We start from the raw sequence: 20,076 nt of genomic DNA on the forward strand, positions 1-20,076 counted from the left end.
CTTGTTGCATATCGTGGTCAATAACATTGCCGAATTTTTAATTGCTCTTCTGTTTGGTTTTATTTCTCCGTTGCAAATCATGTGTCTGCGTAGCAGGGTATGTTGGGTAAACTACTCTATGCTTTCCAACGCCTTTTCGTTTTTGAAAACGACTTTCTATTGCCTTCCTCGAAACAGTGGTAACATAAAGAAAATTGCGGTCAACTTCGAATGAAACGTGTTTCTCTGGCATTCCTTTCAATCATTAGTCAATAACCATTACATTTCTTCCACGTTGACGAAAAATTATGTTTGACTTGCTTCATCTATAAAGCACGCAATACATTTTTTTATTAAAAAAAATTAAAATTAAAAATTAAAAATCCTAAAAAACCCGTTGAAAATATAATTTGGTTTGTTCGGATATGTGTGTAAGAAACTGTTTGACGGAAAACCGTTCAATTATTGAATTACTTTTGTCTTTTCGGCTGGGTTTTAAAAACAGAAAGAACGTAGAGTTTAACTGAAAGAGTTGAATTAGTTGGATAAACAGAACAGGTGGGGATTTCTATGTTGTAGACTGTAGTAATATCATTTCGACCAGAAATTGTAAAAAAGAGCGGTAAAGGAAGGTGCTATTGTTTGGTTCAAGGTCAAGAAGCAAAGAGGTAAAAAGTAAAATGGTAAAATAAGAAACTGAGGTGCCACGTAATGGGGTGCCGGTGGTAGCCAATGATAGGAAGGCAAAAATATATAGAGCCTCGAGGTTCGGGCCCAAAAAAATAGAATCCGACTTTGCATTGGAACTTGGAAAAACTTGGGATATTCGTTTCATATGGTCATTGGAGTTGGTTGGTATTGGGGGTGGTCCATATATATATAAATTAAGTTAAAGAAAACGATCCACGCCTGCCCGCTAACTTACCCGGCGCACTTCCGACATGGTCAGCCATGGGCCCACCTCATGAACCATCTCACCCACCACCACCTCCTTCTCCACCGCCATCTCCACCACCACACTTCTTCTCCTCTGCTCCACTCCATCTCCACCTCTCCACTCCCATTCCCTAAAAACCCCTCTCTCTCTCTCTCTCTCTCTGAAAGTCCAAATGGCCACGCCGCCACCATCTGCCTCTGCTTCACCTTCACCTCCCGCCGCCAACGTCACCGCCAAGAAGCCCCAACCGCTTCCCTGGACCCACCAAGAGACGGTCCACCTGATCCAAGCCTATCAGGAAAAATGGTACTCCCTTAAACGCGGTCAGCTCAAGTCCAGCCAGTGGGAAGAAGTCGCCGTCACCGTCGCCGCTCGCTGCGGCTACGACTACTCCGAACCCTCCAAGACTGCCATCCAATGCCGCCATAAGATGGAGAAGCTCCGTCAACGCTACCGAGCCGAGAAGAAGCAGCGTCTGGGGCTCTCCGGTGCCTCCTCTTCCTGGCAGTATTTTGACCTCATGGACTCACTTGAACGCGGTCCCTTGCCTATCTCGGCGCGACCTATGGTCGCCGTGCCCTGTAGCCATGTTGAAGCTCAGGAAGATGAAGATGATGATGAGGATGAGGAGGATGATGTTGAAAACCATAGCAATAAGTCGAGGAGTATCAATTACATACTAAGACGACCAGCGGTTGTAAATAGGTTCGCTGGGGAGCCAAAATTGAGCAGAGAAGGAGGAGGAGGAGGAGGAGGAGGAAATGATGGAAATTGGGGGTTCTCGGGGTCGTTGAGAGAGCCGGTGGCGAAAAAGAGGAAGGAGAGCGTGGATGAGGATTATGAGGAGGTGGAAGTGGAGGGACAGAGAGGGCGAGAATTGGTGTTGAAATTGGCTGGAGAGATAAGAGGGTTCGCTGATAGGTTTATTGGGATGGAGAATATGAAAATGGAGATTCTAAAAGAAACTGAAAGGTGCAGGATGGAAATGGAGACTAAACGGATGGACATGATCTTACAATCCCAGCACAAGATTGTGGATTCCATTGCCAAAGCTTTTGAGTCTTCCAACCATCAGTTCAACATGGCTCAACAAGAAATGTGAAAAAAAAAAAAAAGAGTCCTGATTTTTTATTTTTCCTTTTAACTGTTTCACTTTTCCATTTTAGAAGTGGAAATGAGTTGGTTATTAGGTTTTTTTTAAATTATTATTAAATAATTGTTGCATAGCAATGTTGAGCTTGCACCCTCATATCAATCTTCTAGTTTTACTCGAATTCATTATGCTATGTACGGACAATGCAAATTCGAAGTGTAATTAGTACTAGTTCCTAACTTATGCAGAATGCTTAGCAGTCTGCTCTTAATTATGATCGACTTCCATCGAAACATAAAGTTGTAAAGCTAAAAACAGATTGGAAATCTGTTTTCTGTACTAATGCATCTTTGCTTTGTTTTGAAACTGTGGATGCATTCAGAATTTTATTAATTTTATAAGGGATAATATATGTTTTAAAGCATATTTCAGATATGAATGTTGAACTTCGCGAAAATCAGAAAAATGGTTTGCGGAATTCCAGTTTTATATGCTTGGAACATGGGCCTATTTGATGTTTGATAATGTGATCAAATACGGCTTTGCAATCTGAATTGGTTGTGTCGGATAATATACAATAATCTTAACATATTCCTTTCTTAAGCTGATTTTGATTATGTATGAATCGAGACAAAAAATATTACCACAAAAAAAAAAAAAAAAAAAAAAAAAAAAAACAGAGGCTGCTGAGAGTGAACAAAGAAGTGCATCATTGAAAATGAGCTCTAAAACCTTGTTGCATTATAAAAACTGGGAAATCCATTACAGAGATTCCACATGTGCAAATGGACAGCGCCAGATGACGAACCAGGTATATACCAGAATCCTACTATTCACAAAATTTGCAGAAGGCTTCTCTCTGCCCATAAAAATGATTGCTAACCCCCTTTAACCTGAAAGTACAATGATACATGATGCACTAAACTACGAGGGGAAAAAAATAAGGTCCCTCTGCAGAGTGGCAGGGAGACCAAGGAAAAGAAAATAAGCAAAGAAAAAAAAAAAAAAAAAGTACAAAAGGAGAGATGAGAGACCCCTGTACACATGCCTCTATAGTCTCTATCTTTCCATCTCCAGACCAGTGGTAATTTACATTTCCAAAATCAAAATGAAAATTCCTTGCAATACTAGCTTTCCTTCCATCAAAGCCCTTGTGGAATGAACAGCCTCATCTGCATAGAACAAACCCCACATCTAAATTAGCCTCTTTCTTCATCCAACCACATCTTAGCTTAGTAATTACCACCGATATACAATCAGAAAATGCAGAAATAAATAAATCAGCAAAATATGACTCAATAGACTAACCAATCATGCAGTAGCCACCATAAATCAAAATTCGAATTCACGCTTTTTAGTTTGCATGGAATTCTTTTAAGTTGAAAGAGGCTACCAGCCTGCTACTTTACCTGACAAATATTTGAGAATGATCCGACTCCCAGGCCAAATATTTTGCCTAATGATGGTAGACTTAAGCTTCTATGTTTCATGCAATGCAATAACATGCTATTTGTTCTCTTCCCTCATTTTAATCTCAAGGGCAATGCAATATCATGTCTTCACATTAGTTTAGTATTCTAGGAAGTTGACATTAGAAATGACAGACCTGTACATGGCTGTAACAAGGGCATACAGGCCCAATCTTGGCACGACGAACTGCTTTTGGAACTGCTCAGTTCCATCGAATGCTTCATTCTGGTTTAGAATTAGTGGGCCTCAAATACATACTGCCTTGACCTGCTTGCAGATGTTGCACTTGCTGTGAAGGCTGCTGTTGCAGTGGCAGTTGTGGTGGTGACTTTTGCTCCTGATGTTGTTGCTGCTGTTCATGTTGCAGGTACTGTTGGGATGGGGTGGGCATTGTCGGAGATTGCTGTAAAGGTGGTCGTTGCTGCTGTTGCTGCCACTGGGCACCAACATTATGTCCATGAGAAGGCAAACCACCAGATAGCTGTCTTGGGCCTATACCTTGACTAACAGGCTGTATTGGCTCATTCCCAGATGAATTAGTGCGAGGGGGACTTCCAACAGAACCTGCTTGAGCAGTTGAATTTTCCGATGATTTCCATTGTGGAGCAACAGTAGAAGAGACCGGCACTACAATTGGTGAATCAATACAGGACTGAGGCATTGCCATGCTCGCAACTACCTGAGGAACATTGCTCATGGGATGGTCAGCTTGAGCTATATCAGTTTGCGACTTGTTTGGCATCTCAGAATTTACTTGGTGATTTTGTTGAAGCATTCTCTGAACATTTGGTTGAGTTTGATTTAATTGCTTTTGATGTGGCTGTGACTGTGGTTGTAGCTGCTGGTGGCTGGAAGCCATGACTGCTGTGGGAACAGATTGATGCGAGACTGATAATGGATGACCTGTAGGAACTGAAGGAACCTGGCCTTGAGTGGTATTATCAGAATGAGAAGGCATTTGCTGGAGTTGCTTTGATGCAGGAGGAGCTGAGCTAGAAATTAGCTTTTGCTGCAGCGGAGAATGATTAGAAGACTGAGGAATCAATGGCTTTGACGGTTGAATTTGATTTAGACTAGACCCAGAATATACACCTTGACCTTGCATCATCTGCATGATCTGTTGCTCTCCTTTCTCCAGAGATTGGTTCCCTGGAGGCATTGAAAGGCCATTCAGATGGGATGGGTCCACAGGAAGGTTCTGATGTGCCAAACCTCTTCCTACTCCCTTCATGAGTTTAGCTTGCTGCTGAGACTGCACATGTTGTCGTTGCTGAGGGTGGTTCCTACCAGTTTGTTGAAGATGCTGATTTTGTGTCTGCCGCTGCCGTTGCTTTCCCATTTGATTTGACAACCCACTGACACCAGGATTCCGGCTGAGGCCATGAGGTGGTAGGTGATGTTTCTGCTGGTGTTGTGCAGATGCAGGAGTTAATGGGGATGATGATGTTAGAGGAGACAGAGATACTGGTTGAGACGATGTTTGTGATTGAACCTGAGAACTAGTTTGCAGAGTTGATGAAATGGGATGGTGCGGCTGTGATTGGACATGTGACATCAAAGCATTAGAAGCAGTAAACTGCTGCTGCTGCTGCATATACCGCTGCTGCATCTGCCTTTCTTTAGCAAGGCGGATTGCATAGGCCTGCTGCTGTGAACCTGTAGCATGATTGGGGCCTTGAAGATGAGGATGATGAGGGCTGCCAAGCGCATGAGGCTGTTGTGAGGACACCTGATGCTGCTGCTGGGGATGGCCTGGATACGGCTGAACTTGAGGTGGAGTTGTCTGGTTGGAAAATGCAGCACTCAAACCATTGAACGGGGCAATACCTTGGCTGTTCCCTTGTGTCCCCTGCATCTGAAGCTCTGGAACTCCAATTTGCCTCTGATGCTCTGCATTATGGCCAGGCTATAGACAAAAATATCTTATTGTCAAATAAGCAAAATGAATTGCAAATGCATAAAAAGTAGCAAAACATGAATATTAATAAGCATTATTATTAAAACCATTATCTAAACCCAAAATTGCTATTTAAGCAACTTGTGAATATTTGGGAAGTGGGACAGGGAGATTGATTAAGTCTCAAACTAGACAAAATGGAAAAAAATAGCTGCATGGAAATTTATACATCAAAACTTACAGCAAGGCCCTTGTAAGGACCTTATCAAGAGGACTTCGTATGTGGATCCGAGGTGGAAATTCACCTCATCCAAATAACCACACATCATTTAATTATTTTATTTATTATTATTTTTTTTAAAATAAAACCTAAGTAGGGAAAGAACAGCCCATAAAATCTACATGGAACCTACAAGTAATTACATTAGTGATTGATTGAACCTTTTTAAAGTTGATTGAAATGAAATCTTTTTTCCCATGTAGCCGCCATGACAAATCCCTCTTCATATTTTACCCACCACCAAAAAAAAAAAAAAAAAAAAAAAAAAAAAAAAAAAAAATTCCTTCTTCGTGAGTCATATATATATATATATATATAGAGTCCTTTCCACCCATCAAATTAAGCAAAGGTACTCACCTTCGACAGGTGTTGGGATTAAGAAGCCATGAAGCCAAACAAAAAATTGCAGATTGGGAATTGCAGACCACATATGATCTAAGTCACACGAGGCACAAGCCCCATCCACAACAAATTACCTAACCGCTCAGAAGAGTTTTGGCTTGAATGTAGCTTATTGTTAATAAGATATGGATGTGTTAATATCCCGCATCGACTTACCCACAAATAGAAACTGACTTTACAAACTCTTTTCTTGACACTTCTAACCAAATATGTCCATTAAAGGCCAAATGGTCATCAAAACTTTAACCTCATATTTTGAATATTGACCAATAAAGCAACCTTAGTCTGGAAAATATTTAGTGACTCACCCTCATCATATGCAAAGCCTCACGTGGTCTTATCATTGAGTTTCCTTGACCAGGACCAGCTCCAGAATGCATATTTACAGGGCTTGGTATTCCTGTCATACTTGATGAAAGCATACTCCCAGAATTCAGCATGGATGATGAAGTCATTCCCGGGAAACCTGGCCTTGAAATTGGCATGTTTCTATTCATTCCACACATCATGCCCATGCCATTTCCACCAGGTAGCATACGCACTCCACGATCAGCCCCCGAAAGACCACCAGGTACAGACAAGCTGGACTGCTGGATATTTCTACCCGATAGCATTGGATTATATTGTTGCACTCTTTGCTGCTCATCAACTGGTAAAGAAGTTGCCCTAGGAACACTATATCTACCATCCCTGGAAACACATTATAAGGACAAAAATGAAAAATGTTCATAAGAAATAGAAAAATGCACTAACAAAGAAGCAGCAACCATCTCAAGCTGTCATCTTACCTAATAGAGGCATTAAGTGCACTAGATGGTGATGACACATTACCACCAAGAACCATTCCAGAAGATCCTTGTAGTGAGGAATTTGCCCCAGAAGAAGGAAGCAATGGTGCAACAGCAGCCGGATTTGATATTGCTAAACCGCTAGGATGAGAACCTTGATACCCAATCGGAAGAACATCTGGGCTAGATGCAGTTGCATCACAGAGATCAAGAGGCCTTCATACAAACAAAAAAAATAGGACATAGATCACAAATTGTTTTACAAGACTGTAATCAAATATGAGCCAAGAATATGCAAAAATGAATACTATCATAACAACAAAATTTAGCATAACAATAAATTACAAGACAGCTCACAACACTATTAGCAAGCATTTAAAAAATAAATAAATAAATAAAATACTTACGTTAGAAGAACTCCATTCAGGTTATTTGGGTGGACTTGAGAAAGAGCAATAACATGAGAATTATGCACCGGAGTTAACTGTTTTGGATCCTGGTTCTCATTCTTCACAAAATAAACAAGAACCAAGAGGTTTATGGTCAGGAAGGAAGGTTGGAAATGCATATCAAACATGAAATAAATTGTTTTCAGATCTCAAGCCCAAAGTAATATACGTGAAACACTCAGGGTCATTTGTTATAACATGCCCTTGTCATTCTATCAACCACCTACAATCATGAATGCCATTTGGAAAAACCTTGGATTTAGAACATATTGCCCTAAAAGTTAAGCTGGTATTAAATTTACCTGTGCTATCAAATGATCAAATAAAAGACAAAACCATCTAAAAATATCCAAACAATTCCAGTAGCAAAAAGCTGGAAAAAAGTCATTTCTCCAGAAAAGGAAAATTAATTTCACTCATATAGGCCATTCATAGAGATAGGATATGTGTTATGCTTCAGAATTCTGAAACTATGATATATGTGTTATGCTTCAGAATTCTGAAACTATGATATGACTTAGCCACAAAAAGTGCATGTTCATGATCACAAACCTGACTCCTGCGGTAATGCTGCTTCTGCCCAATCTTAATAATTTTATCAAAATGAGACTTGAGGGTGTCTTCCTCCATTGGCTCTTGCAAACGTTGAAATAACTGTCTGGCACTGCCCTGCTTTAACAGAAACACCAGCCAAAAAATCCAACCAAGATTAGCTCAATTGTGAGCAGGCATCGAACAGATATGTGACCAAATTGATGTCAAATATTTCACTTTCCAGTGAGGACAATAATATCTTGCCTTTGGGATACCCGGTAACGTAGATGGATAAGGCTGAGAAGACCCTGAATCTTCAGCACTATCTGCCCCATCACCAGCACTCTTATCCATTAATATTTTGTGACGCTCCTTGCATTCTTTAGGGTTGCGAAAGATACACTGCATATTGTGCTTGTCAATAATTGTATTACATAAAATGCAGATGTTAGAAGCTTAAATAAAATACAGAAGAAACCATATTCAAAAAGATTATGGAATCAGAATATTCATGGACAGTCTCAAAATACAGTACCAACATGGCACGACCCTCCCAACATACGCAATTACCTTGAACTGCAGGGTGCTGTTGATAGCATCACTTATGAGCTCCCAGTTAGGACCCATGTCATGTACAAGAACAACAAGAGCCTGAGAAAGGAAATAAGGTAACATCATTCGCTCTGAGAAGTATTTCAACAACCAACAAATACAAAAACTAAGAGAATAAGGAAGATACTTACCTGGTCTTCAAATAGTGACCAAGGACTTCCAGGCCCTGACTGCCCCGCATATGTCTGTAAAAAGGGTAAATAATCATATTCAAAGCATTAACCATAAAGTCTTAAGTAATTAAAGAATAAATAATAAACAATGACAAACTTCAACATGGGCAATGTTAAAGAATACCTTTAGTGATTTAGCTTTTCGGCCCCTATCCCGTCCACCTATTAATTTAATAAATTTACTAGTGTTGGACATATTATTTTGGGATGCCACTGGAGAAGGAATGGATCCAGTCATGGTTGTAATATTGTCAAAAGTATTCTCTACTGGTTGTTTCAATATTTTTGGCTTCTTTGCACTATGCTGAACATATAAACCTACAGAGAAAACAGTTATAATGTAGGGTAGAAAACAACTTTGCTGATGTATCCTTGCACCAATCAATCAAACAATTGTAACATGAAAATGTAGTTTACCACTTGTGCCATTCGATTCAAAATGATTACTTTCCAATCTCTTTCTGGAATGATCTCTCTGCATATTAAAAGTAAACATAGATCAAAGGATGCTACTTTCAATTAATATGAACGCCAAAAGAAACATTATTCTAGCCTATGTTGCTAGGACTCAGGTAAAGGTATTGGGTATGGGTTCATGTAGGGGTCCGATCCTTTCATTTCCAAAAGCTAGGATATGAGGATATAAGGACGGCTCAAAATTTTGGCTACGGAAACAGGGACATGTCTAAAAAACTAAAAAAATTAATAAAATTTAATATATAGTAAATTTAAAAAACAAATTATAATAAGAAGAAGAGTTACAGTAAACCTAAAACTTTTAATTATAAGAAGAAGACTTTCAGCAAACCTAAACTTTTAATATGAAGAAGACTTCATGCAAACCTACACTTCTAGTTTTGCAAAAATAAAATAATTATAGTATTAAATATTCTATCATGTCCCAATGGCCGTATCCTGTTGCAAATTCACGTATCCAGTACGAATTCCACACTAGCTAATAGAAATAGAAGGAAATAGATTATAGCATCCAAACACTAGAAAATAGTAACGAATAACAAACTACAACCAAAAAGACTCCAGATACTACAAACTGTCTCAGCCTCACAATTAGGCCTCTCTCTCTCTCTCTCTCTCACACACACACGCGCACACACACGAGATTATAGTGTCCAAATGCTAGAAGAGAGTAACGAATAAAGAACTATGGCCAAACAGACTCCAGATACTATAAACTGTCTCAGCCTCACAGTTAAGCATCTCCTCCCCCCCAACCAAAAAAAAAAAAAAAAAAATTAGATTTGACTTCAAAGCCAGAAAGGGTAAAGTACACCTTCCTGCCAACATCAGACCTTATCTAAAAACTTCATCATGTCTTAGATATTCAACTGTTTTTGAACATTTTGTATATCTTCATTGGCAAACCATCACTAGACAACTAAACATTTATGAAGTACATGATGCTCTCTAGAAACTTATAGTCCTAATGTAGCCCAGCAATGACAAGTTCCTATCCTTTAAGATGTCCTAGATCTAGATGCCTATATTAATATATACTTCTACCATCCTGCTCCCAAATCATCCTCACCACTAAATTTTAAGAGTTAGCCACAAATTAACAATGCTTGCACAGGCCAATATTGGCTGAAATAATTGGCGATAAATTATTCAAGCAACGATCTCTAGAGTTGCATACACAACAGATTATCAAAATAGATAATCCAAATCTCTTAACAAAGTGTTATTTTAGTTGTAACTTAATAGGATTAACAAGAACACAATATGAAACCAAAACAGTTTCTTAAATAGTCTCATATGCCAAAGAAGAAATTCAACATACAATAGGATAAAAAGACAGTACTAAAACTACTAAAACTTTCAGCTATAGAACACCTTTCGCCAAATTATAAAAAGCCAGGAGATAGAGTGAGTTGAACCACCAAAAGGACAGACTAGATTACAATAGCAACTCTAGTAATTACCTGATCATTAAGCATGGCAGAATCTACCTGCCATCCCTGGTCATATGTGGAGCCCTGTGACAACATAGAACTCAAGCAACTTAAACAAGAAGGTAGAAAAGATGAGAGAACTCCATGGGTAAGCATGAGATATTATGTACCAGATGTTTTGCCTTCTTCTTCTTCTTAGGTTTCACCGATGTTTCTGCACAGTCATAAGGTAACTGCTTGTCAAAGTCACCGACAGACTCAACCTCCACACTTTTCTGGAACTGGGAGCCACCATGCAAAGTACTCTGGTCATCCTGAAAAGAATTGGTATCTCCACTTGAAGCATCTGTCTTCATTTGTACCTGTGCACTTCCAGTAGCTGCACCACTAAAAGGACTAAGAATCCTCGGCCTAGAAGCAGTGCGCATGCGTTTTGGCAGAGCTGGACCAACATTCAGACTACCAGGCCTTTTCCCCGGCAACATGGACTGTTGAGTAGCAGCTGTGCAGTTACCATAAGGAAAATCAATTCCTGTTTCATATGACCTTACTGTGTATGACTTTATAGAATTCTTCCGTTTCTTCTGCGCAGAGTTTGATGACCTGCCACCTTCCAAGGCTCCATGCAAATAATATGTGCTTGTTTCTCCTTCATCCTCAATATAAGGATTCTCCTGGAAGCCATAGTCTGAAACAGAAAATCTTATCATAAAGGGGCACAAGATCAATTATAAAATGCGACCTCAAAATCAAAAAGCTTCTTACCTGCTACAGCATCATACATAGATGTCTCAACTTCCTCTTGCACGCTACTACCAGTTCTCTGAAAAATATTTAATTTGATAAATTATCCAGTCTAAGACCCCAAAAAAAGAGGGGAAAAAATATCAAAAAATCAAAAATATTTACTGCAAAATTATGTTAGACAATGAATAAGGTAATTCCAAATTAATAATAACAATAATAAATAAATAAACACAGATATGTGCAAGGACTAGGAGATGAGATATAGTACCTTTTACACAGAGCATATACCATTTTAACAGCATCCACATTTTTACTATTCTTTAAAAATTAAAATTCAACAATATGCTTTACAGGCCAGAAACAGAAAGCAAGCGGAAGAGTCAGACAGACAGGCACACATTTACCTCAAACTGCACAAAATGAGATTCAATAGATTTTCTGTAGCTTTCCATTGCACCAGAGGGAACAGTATAGAACAAACTCTCCTACCAAACCACAAAATGAACATGTAAAAGATCATGTATGTGTGTTGAGAGGGGAAGAGAGAATGGGAGAGATGAGAAGATAGTGTCAACAATGAAAAGGAAAGAGAACAAGACATACTTCTGTAAGATTATCCTCCCAGGACACATCCAGAATGCCTAAATCAGATACTCTGTCAGGTGTTGCTGGTGCTTCTGCTTGAAGGCAACGACCAAGAGAACTGTTATATTTCAAAAATCTTACAGCATAACCCTGAACAGCAAGAATCTTTCTGGGATATTGAGGATCCAACTTTTTGCTTGATTCCTGCTAATGACCAATAAAATATCTACATCAGTCATAAAAGCTTCTTATCTCAAAGAATATTAGCTTCCAGGAAGTAAAAACTATAAAGATCTACAACACATATGCTTAGATTATTAAGTTCAGACAAACGAGTTGAGAAAGCATCAGATGATCATTTTCAGCAAATGATTTTTAGGCAAAACAACAAGAGGCAATCTGAAACTTCCAGACAAAAAACAAACTAGATACAACTCAACTTCCAGGCAGGCTTGTAACCAAAAATTATTAAGGGATATCAAATATAATGCTTTCTGCAACCCCCAGTACTAAACTGTTAAAAATACATCTTTAAATTCATATTTAAGGACAAGTACTACAGCTGTATAGAAACTTGTGCATATAAGCAATACACCAGTTCTGAGAGTTGACTTAGTTCTAGTTCAACAAGACATCCTAAATCATAGATTCTTAAAATGTAACATCTCAGCCAAAACCCAAACATCTCAACCAAAACCCAAACTTAAAGAAAAGTTAACAGCATGTGCCACAAGCCCACACACACAGCCAAAAAAGAAAACAACAAGCTACTGCAAATGCTCATAATGAAACAAAACATTCTACTTGATGGCATAACAAAATTATCCTATTAACCAAATACATATGATTCATATTTAAGTAAACATCCCACTAATTTAACTGGAACGAGGAGCATCTTACATAAATATAACTAGCAGCAGCATTGAAGAATAATTAATGAAACATGAAAAAATGAAAAAGAATTACACAACCTTGAATATTCTATCATTATATTTACCAGAGCAGAAAACAAAAAATAAGTCAAGGTACCATATTAGATTCTTGACTCTTGTCCTTAGAAACTTCACTCCTATCAACCCCTACAGATCCAACCATACTGTACTCGCTTTTTTCTGGACAAACACTGCTATCATCACCATTTAAAATCACCTCAGCTGAATGCCAAAATTGCAGGACCGCCTTCGACAATGCATGGGCAACTTCTTTTAGCTTCCATTGTTGATGTTGTTCCTCAAATCTCAGCCGAGAACTAAAAGCTGCCCCATGACATATTTGAGCAGCAGCGGTCATCTTCCAAAGACGCTCCTAACAAACAAATAATAAAGGAAAAACAAAATGAAAATAAGAGGTAGATAAAGATGGAAATATATATGATATTAACTAGAAAAGACAATCTTCCATATGGGGAAAAGGGGCAATGCAAGATAAAAAGACAAAAAGAACCCCGTAATAACATCCACAAAGTCAGACCTGCGCAAAATCATTTGCCAACCATGCCATTTCCTCAAGGACAAAATCCCAGTGAGATTTTCTTCGAATCTCCAGGGGTAGAGAACGAACAGACAATTCAGCAATCCTCTTACGCTTGGCCTGTTTATTACATTACGTCATCCCTTTAAATTTTGATGTTAAAGAAAATAACAGGTTCACACCTCAACAAATTTAAGCATAGATTAGAAAGGAAATAAAGAAAACACCTCTATCGTTCGAGCTTCTTCCAAAATAGAATCCTCATGTGCCTTGTCCACCACTTTCACAGCATTATCAGGACAAACCTGAGGTTCAAGGGTTGCAGCAGAATCCTTCCCTGACGAAGCAGCCTCAGGAAGCTCATGCATAGAAATATCTTGAGGCTCCTGAAGTCTTCCTACACATTTATTCTCCTTGTTAATGTTGATGTTAGTATCCAATTTATCATCCACTTTTCTATCAGTTTCTGATACAATCTGGTCACTCTTTTGCACTCCCTCAGTGCTGGAAAGAAGCTTAATTTCACTATCTGAATCAGGTCTAGTTGCAGGCATATCTTCCTCAATTTTTACTGTACTAACATCACCGGAGTGGTTTTGACAAAGAGAAGAACGGTTGTCAGTAATGACAGCACCACCATCAACAGCCTTTTCCTCATTCTTTCCCTTTTCCATTTCACCACCAGATGGATTTGGGGCCCCTTCAACATCCGATGTTTGCTCCATGGTATTTCCATAACAATCAATGTTTCTTGTATTAGTACACATGTCACTATCATTATGTACATCTACTCCTAGGCTAGTTTGGGTGCATGAAGACTCTGAATCTAAACCTTTTGTGCCTCCAGCTGCACTGCTGTTTTGAACTTCACTTACTATAATTTTATTCTCTCTCTTAGAGTTACTAATCCCATTTGGCTGAACAGAAGTTTCATTATTTATGTTCGTTGTAGCTAAACAAGGTTCCTGGCCTGCTGAAACCATGTGATCCATTTCGCTGACATCAAGAGCCCCAGAAGCAACAACAGAAGGGATTTGCTGAGCATCAACTTGAGATGGTTGATTATCTTGGCTCTCTTGCAAACTTCTGGGTGCTACAATATCCAATTTACTGTCGTGCACACTACCATTTGATGTTCCAACCGACATTTTGTGAAGCTGTGCACCATCCAAGCCCATATCCAACTGATTATCAGAAATAACCACCTTGGGAACCACATCACCATTTGAACTAGCAGACTTTAAGTTAGAAACAGATGGCATATTCTGGTCTTTCTCATTATTTGCTTCCATTGCCGTTACCTTAGTATCCCTCAAGCTGCTACAAAGAGGTAAAGAAGAACCCTGACCACTGCGGCTCTGAACCATATCAGTGGAATTTGATCGAGCACCCTCACGATTTGATCTTGACCTGTTCCTTCGAGCATAAGGCCGTACAATGGCCGAGTCTTCTGATTCCTTGGCATTTTGAGTCCCATCCATTTGAGAAGACTGTTCAGATGGAGTAACATTATTCCTTCTACTAGGATGTAAAGGATTCCTTTCTGCTTCAGGTAAATCATTGTCACCATCAAAAAGTAAGAGATTGTCAGCACTATTTGGTTCACAAACTGTAGGGCCCCCTGGTCTACCACTACTCTCTACAGAATCACCATGAGGTGAGGCAGCAAAACTGCCTTTTGCTTCGCTGAAACACAAAGGAAATAGAAGGAAAAGGGAAAGGAGACAATTAGACAACTGATTAATTACTTGGCTGCACAAAAGCACAATAAAGATAACCTACCTGGTCACAAATTGTTCAGGATTCTGATCAGTGAGTGAAGTAGACTGGACACTAACAGAAGCTGCATTCCCAAATTTGAAGTCCAAAGGATTCCCACCCTGAAAGTCATGCCCTTAAAGTGATGACCAAATACATAAATAACTCGGGAAAAAAATTTGAAAGATCAAATAGCCATACTTTCTCGAGAAATTCTAGCTCCCTTCTCCTTTCCTCACGCACATCATACTCCTGTCTGTTAAACAGATAACAGTTCATCATATAATTTCTGGAAGGCAGAAATCAAATCAAAAATAGAAGCTAGAAAAGGTAAACAAAAAGGAGAACACCAGACCTAAGCTCTGCTTGAGCCTTCTCGATTGCTGCTCGGCGCGGAGAGGTTTTCAAACCAATACCAACTCCGCCGTCAACAACTCCTCCCATGGAATCAACTTCAGCATTTACTAGGAGAGTAGATCCTGAGCTACATCCATGCATTCCTACTTTAAGATTTATAGTCTTGCCCCTCCCATCAAACTACAAGTTTTTAAAGCAGGAGTGTCTGAGAAGTCACATGAAGAACAAAATATCAACTAAAGAAAGTGAAATCTTTTCAAAAGTAAAGTTAACATTAAATAAACCAAAAAAATAGGCATGGTTGTGCATCACAAGCACTCCAATTTAAATCTTCACATCAGAACTAGTATAACACAGTCAATATCAACTACAAGTTACGTAAATGTAATGTAAGGCCAAAGATGTTTGAGGCACAGCATTCTTAACTACAAAAGAATGAAAACTGAAGAAAACAAAAGTAATAACTTCATGGAAGTAAGAAACATAAGAAAACCAATACATTGGGAGACACAATATTCATCCTATACCAAAACTGACACCACATTGTATTAACTGTCATCTAAATCCATAGATGTCAGGAAAACTATCCTACATAAACCTGCATTACCAGTCACATTCCTTAAGTTTATTACCATACACTCATGAAAATAAGATGTGCTTTGTAATGAAAAAAGTTGAAACTAGCAAAAGATAATTTCAAGGATAATTAGTTCATTATCCAAAATCACCTTAGATACTATGAAATGCTAAGTGAGCCTACATGAAAATATCCTTGGAGTTACCCAGATCTTCACGTATAATGGAGTAAACTAAGCATGGGCAGCATTTCTATAGAAGATCTATCGACACCTAAATAAATTGCTTAACAATCTGTGTGATAAAAAGTAAGCAGTACAAAAAGAACTTCCAATATGCAAGTCCCCTCCCTACCAGCCACCCACTTGCAGAAAAAAGAGGATAAAAAAAAATTGGAATACATATGTAAAGGAAATTAAAAAAAAAAGAGTAATATTAAATAAATAGTCATGCAAGATTACAAGCATTTTCTTAAACTTATGAGCGTTTTACCTCTTTAAGTGTTTTTCTGAAATCGACATGAAGTGCTTTGCTGCTAAATTAATGTTGTCTTCTCTATTACACATTGCAAAACATATAACATTTTTCATTCAATCTACAAATTCGTAAAGAAAATATCTAATGGTCTATAGCACCAAATGAAGGTTTAGCAGAATTTATGCAGCAATAATCCATCCATTATAGAGCATAGAAATTTAAAACCAGTTACTAGAAAACAAGCCTGGAGTTCCAGACTAGGTATTGCAAAATGAAGTCCAATTTAAATAGTCAACTACAAGGAAATAGAATGCATTGCCCCCCCAAGGCCAAAGCTATTAATATGAAATATGGTAATTACTGACTTGCCTAAACAATGGTGAGATAAGAAGATAGATTATAAGCACCATATCTAGTGATATAATTATAAGCAACAATTGCATGCAAAAGGGTTGGCGCCAACTGAATCCCTCGGAATTTTGATACTGGCACATTCAAACCAATCCACTAAAGTTTAAAAGCACTAGCATACCACTTTCTGCAACACCCTACAGGATTTACCAACATAGGGATGACAAACTCTGACATTCATTTCGTGTTAGAGCAACAAGCCCATATACAAACAGAGCTACCACACAAACCCGCAGGCGTTCAACCGCAATGCATAACACAGCCACAAAAGGAAAAAGATACTCGAACAAATTGCCAAAAAAATCAAGCCCTAATTCCCATTTCAACACCAACAAATTGAACAAGGTTCCAAAACTCTAGGGTTTCCATGGACCACAACCCAAAATCGACAAAACAACAAACAATCACCTGAAATTGGGCGCAGGGTTGCAAAATTGGGATCTAGGGCACGACACTGAGGCCAGTACGAAGTCCAATTTCTGCCTACTTCCTGTCTCCTAGGGTTTTGAATAACGAACCCGCTATTCAATGGAAAAAGGTGAAATTAGCCCTAGCACACAACAGCTCCGTGAGAATGTCAGCCATGGAAACGTTGTTGAGTCTCTGTGTGAAACCCTTGTGAAGGTCTGTGTGTATGTATGTGTGTCTAGGTTTTCGTTTTGTCGCTCGGTTGGTTTTCGTTCTTCGTTGCGGGGTTGGGGGTGGGAGACTATGCGACCTCTGCGAGTGGTAGTGGGCTGGGCATGAAGAAGAAGATGCAGAAGAGGGCTTTGAGAAATTGGACGTTCATTTTGGGCTTTTTATTTTTATTTTTTATTTTTTATGTAGTTCAAAAATTTTTAAGTTTTTACCTCTATTTCGTGCTTTTCGCTTCTTTTTTAATTTTTTGATTTTTGGGGGGTCGATGAGGAAGACGAAACAAGCACAGGGGCAATGGGGCGTATCCTATTCCCATTTGAATTTTCCAAAATGTTAAAAATTATAAATTATAAATTACAAATTTAATTTAATTTACTGGTGCATATATAAAAAACAATAATAATAAACAACTTTACCGTAATGATAATAATACCTTCATTTATAATGCCCAAAAAAAATTAATTAATTGCTCATTTTTTCTATTAATATTTGTTTTGTTTATTGTTATATGTAATAATAATTACATACAACTTCGACAAAGGCTATTTCAGTAATTTGTGCGCTTTTTACCATTGCAACTCTGAGTTTATTTTTTCCTTTTTTAAATAAAATTAAGGCAAACCCAAACCACTGTTGAAATTATATTTCAACCAAAAAAGAATAAAATCCCAATCAAATTCCAACCAAAATGAAAAATAAAATAAAATTTTATTTAGATCTTTTTAATTTTATTATAATTATATTTATTATTTTTAATTAATAAATTAATTAAAAAATATGATTTTTTAAAAATATAAATTTAATTATAATTAAGATAAAATTAAATATTTTTTTTCAAAAAATAAAAAATAATAAAAATAAATAAATAAAGTTTTTGAATCCGTAGCAAAATTACCCGCAAAATCAATTTTGGATTGTGGTTTCTATATATAAATATTGTACTCTTTTTATTTTTTATTTTTTTGGCAAGCTACTTTAATGCAAGAACTTGAAGCATGTTTAATTCACTTTTCATTTATATAATCTTCTCGATTTTAGAAGACTAATAATAAAAAAAAGTAAACTTTAATATATTATTTACTTAAAAAAATCAAAATAATAGGAGGAATTTTATTTTTTAAATGCAGAGAACAACAAAATATAGAGATAAAACCACTATATTTCAATACTTATGTAATTTTTGTTTGATTATTATATAACTTTCAACCACCATTTTGATTTATATTTGCAAGAGCATTTGTAATATCTTTTTTATTTTTCACATTTTTTTTCTTGGTGTCACATTCTCTTTTCATTTTAGGGAGTCAACTTTTTATTTAAAAAAAAAAAAAAGAAAAAACTTTAACAATCTTTTTAATTTAAATTTTTAAAATAAATAATGGATCCGAGAGCCATATCGCTCTTTATGAATGTTAATAATAAATAAAATTTTATTGAATGTTTTACATCTTCCAACAATTCTTTTTTCTTTTTTTCCTTTTATTTTACTTCACAGTATTACTGCATAGAATCTTGAATTTATTATTTTTTTAAAATGAATATTAAGTGAGCGAAGGCAATAATTTTAGGTAAATTGCGAAATGAAGTGTACAAATAGAGGAACACTACGCACTTGGCTAATAAATGCCACTCTTCAAATAATGTTTGAGATGCTCTATACTTTAACAAATGTTAGAGAGCCACCAGAAATGCTCAACACTACACATAATATTTTATCTTTCAGTTAATTAACGAAAAAGAATTATGAGTGAAATCATAATTATCTATGCAAAATAACGAAATATATTAAACAAGTTTATTGAAATTATCATATAAATTTAAACTTTCGTTTTTCTTCTCAATATTGGGTTAAACATAATATTCACTCAAATAATTATGCTTAGTAAAGAGCCTTAGTGCAAATGCTGCTGGATTAATATTAGATTGTAGTAAAAGGTTTTCGGGCTTAAGTTTAGAATTTGTAAGTTGGCTGAACCTATTTTTAGAAAAAGCCAAAAAGAAAAAGTAGCTATTAATTTGATGCATCTAGCAATCAGTCCATAAAGTTATTAAACGACCACAGTTCGGTATAGTTTAGTTCAAGATAAACTAAAAGTCAAGCCTAGCGTATTACATAGATTTTTTATTCGACTTAGGCAATCAAGAAGTATATATGCATATACATACATATATATATATATATATGTATATATATATAGATACATTTCCTCTCTATATGGATGTATACATTATTGAAGGTTGGTTAATCAGATACGTGTTTATGGCTGCTGTAGATCTGCCAGTGAAATGCCCTGTTTGTTTTCCGAGAAACTAGGATTGATCTGAAAACACCGGCTGTTGTTTGGCTATTCTTGGAGTAGGCATTTAATTAAAATCAAATTTACTTGCCAGAATTATAAGCAGGAATATATTCGATTGGTGTATCTTATGCTAATTTCTTAATTGACAGGATTATGAGGAGAGAGAGCTGGTGAATACAAATTTAATTAGATGGACAAAGTGGAAGTTGGTAGAAATTGATATATTGCGATA

At 37.2% G+C, this 20,076-nt stretch overlaps 2 protein-coding genes across 5 annotated transcripts; one reads left to right on the top strand and one right to left on the bottom strand.

Annotated features, from left to right (window-relative positions):
- Positions 1-483: 483 nt before the first annotated feature.
- On the top strand, positions 484-2,165 carry LOC107426678 (trihelix transcription factor ENAP1). The gene has a single exon (XM_016036921.4). It carries the CDS (start codon positions 1,089-1,091, stop codon positions 2,016-2,018), a length of 930 nt encoding a protein of 309 aa, XP_015892407.3. The 5' UTR covers positions 484-1,088; the 3' UTR covers positions 2,019-2,165.
- A 549-nt stretch (positions 2,166-2,714) lies between these two features.
- Positions 2,715-17,686, bottom strand: LOC107426676 (chromatin modification-related protein EAF1 B). Of its 4 annotated transcripts, XM_016036917.4 has the most exons (24): positions 17,314-17,686; positions 15,440-15,646; positions 15,286-15,340; positions 15,109-15,206; positions 13,554-15,012; positions 13,327-13,446; positions 12,886-13,161; positions 11,875-12,063; positions 11,676-11,756; positions 11,290-11,347; positions 10,695-11,212; positions 10,555-10,608; positions 9,032-9,089; positions 8,739-8,932; positions 8,573-8,626; positions 8,400-8,480; positions 8,094-8,231; positions 7,848-7,964; positions 7,254-7,354; positions 6,847-7,062; positions 6,367-6,748; positions 4,972-5,385; positions 3,616-4,881; positions 2,715-3,181 (listed from the first exon to the last, which is right to left on the bottom strand). In XM_016036917.4, exons 2-23 carry the CDS (start codon positions 15,580-15,582, stop codon positions 3,700-3,702), a joined length of 5,988 nt encoding a protein of 1,995 aa, XP_015892403.3. In that variant the 5' UTR covers positions 15,583-15,646; positions 17,314-17,686; the 3' UTR covers positions 2,715-3,181; positions 3,616-3,699. The 4 variants fall into 4 exon arrangements, with proteins under 4 accessions (XP_015892403.3, XP_024933009.3, XP_015892401.3 ...); XM_025077241.3 differs by having other exon boundaries at positions 3,616-5,385; positions 15,440-15,621; XM_016036915.4 differs by having other exon boundaries at positions 3,616-5,385.
- Between the last annotated feature and the right edge of the window lie 2,390 nt (positions 17,687-20,076).

The sequence above is a fragment of the Ziziphus jujuba genome, chromosome 9, assembly GCF_031755915.1.
Source record: "Ziziphus jujuba cultivar Dongzao chromosome 9, ASM3175591v1".
Classification (NCBI taxonomy): domain Eukaryota; kingdom Viridiplantae; phylum Streptophyta; class Magnoliopsida; order Rosales; family Rhamnaceae; genus Ziziphus; species Ziziphus jujuba.

What these genes read in the sequence shown, in the direction of transcription:
- LOC107426678 (XM_016036921.4), top strand. Translation starts at nt 1,089, where the DNA reads ATGGCCACGCCGCCACCATCTGCCTCTGCTTCACCTTCACCTCCCGCC.
- LOC107426676 (XM_025077241.3), bottom strand. Translation starts at nt 15,582, where the DNA reads ATGCATGGATGTAGCTCAGGATCTACTCTCCTAGTAAATGCTGAAGTT. An exon ending in GGGAGGATAATCTTACAGAA is followed by an intron (nt 11,757 to 11,874) that starts GTATGTCTTGTT and finishes GTGGTTTGGTAG; the next exon opens with GAGAGTTTGTTCTATACTGT. An exon ending in GAAAAGCTAAATCACTAAAG is followed by an intron (nt 8,627 to 8,738) that starts GTATTCTTTAAC and finishes CCCTTTTTACAG; the next exon opens with ACATATGCGGGGCAGTCAGG.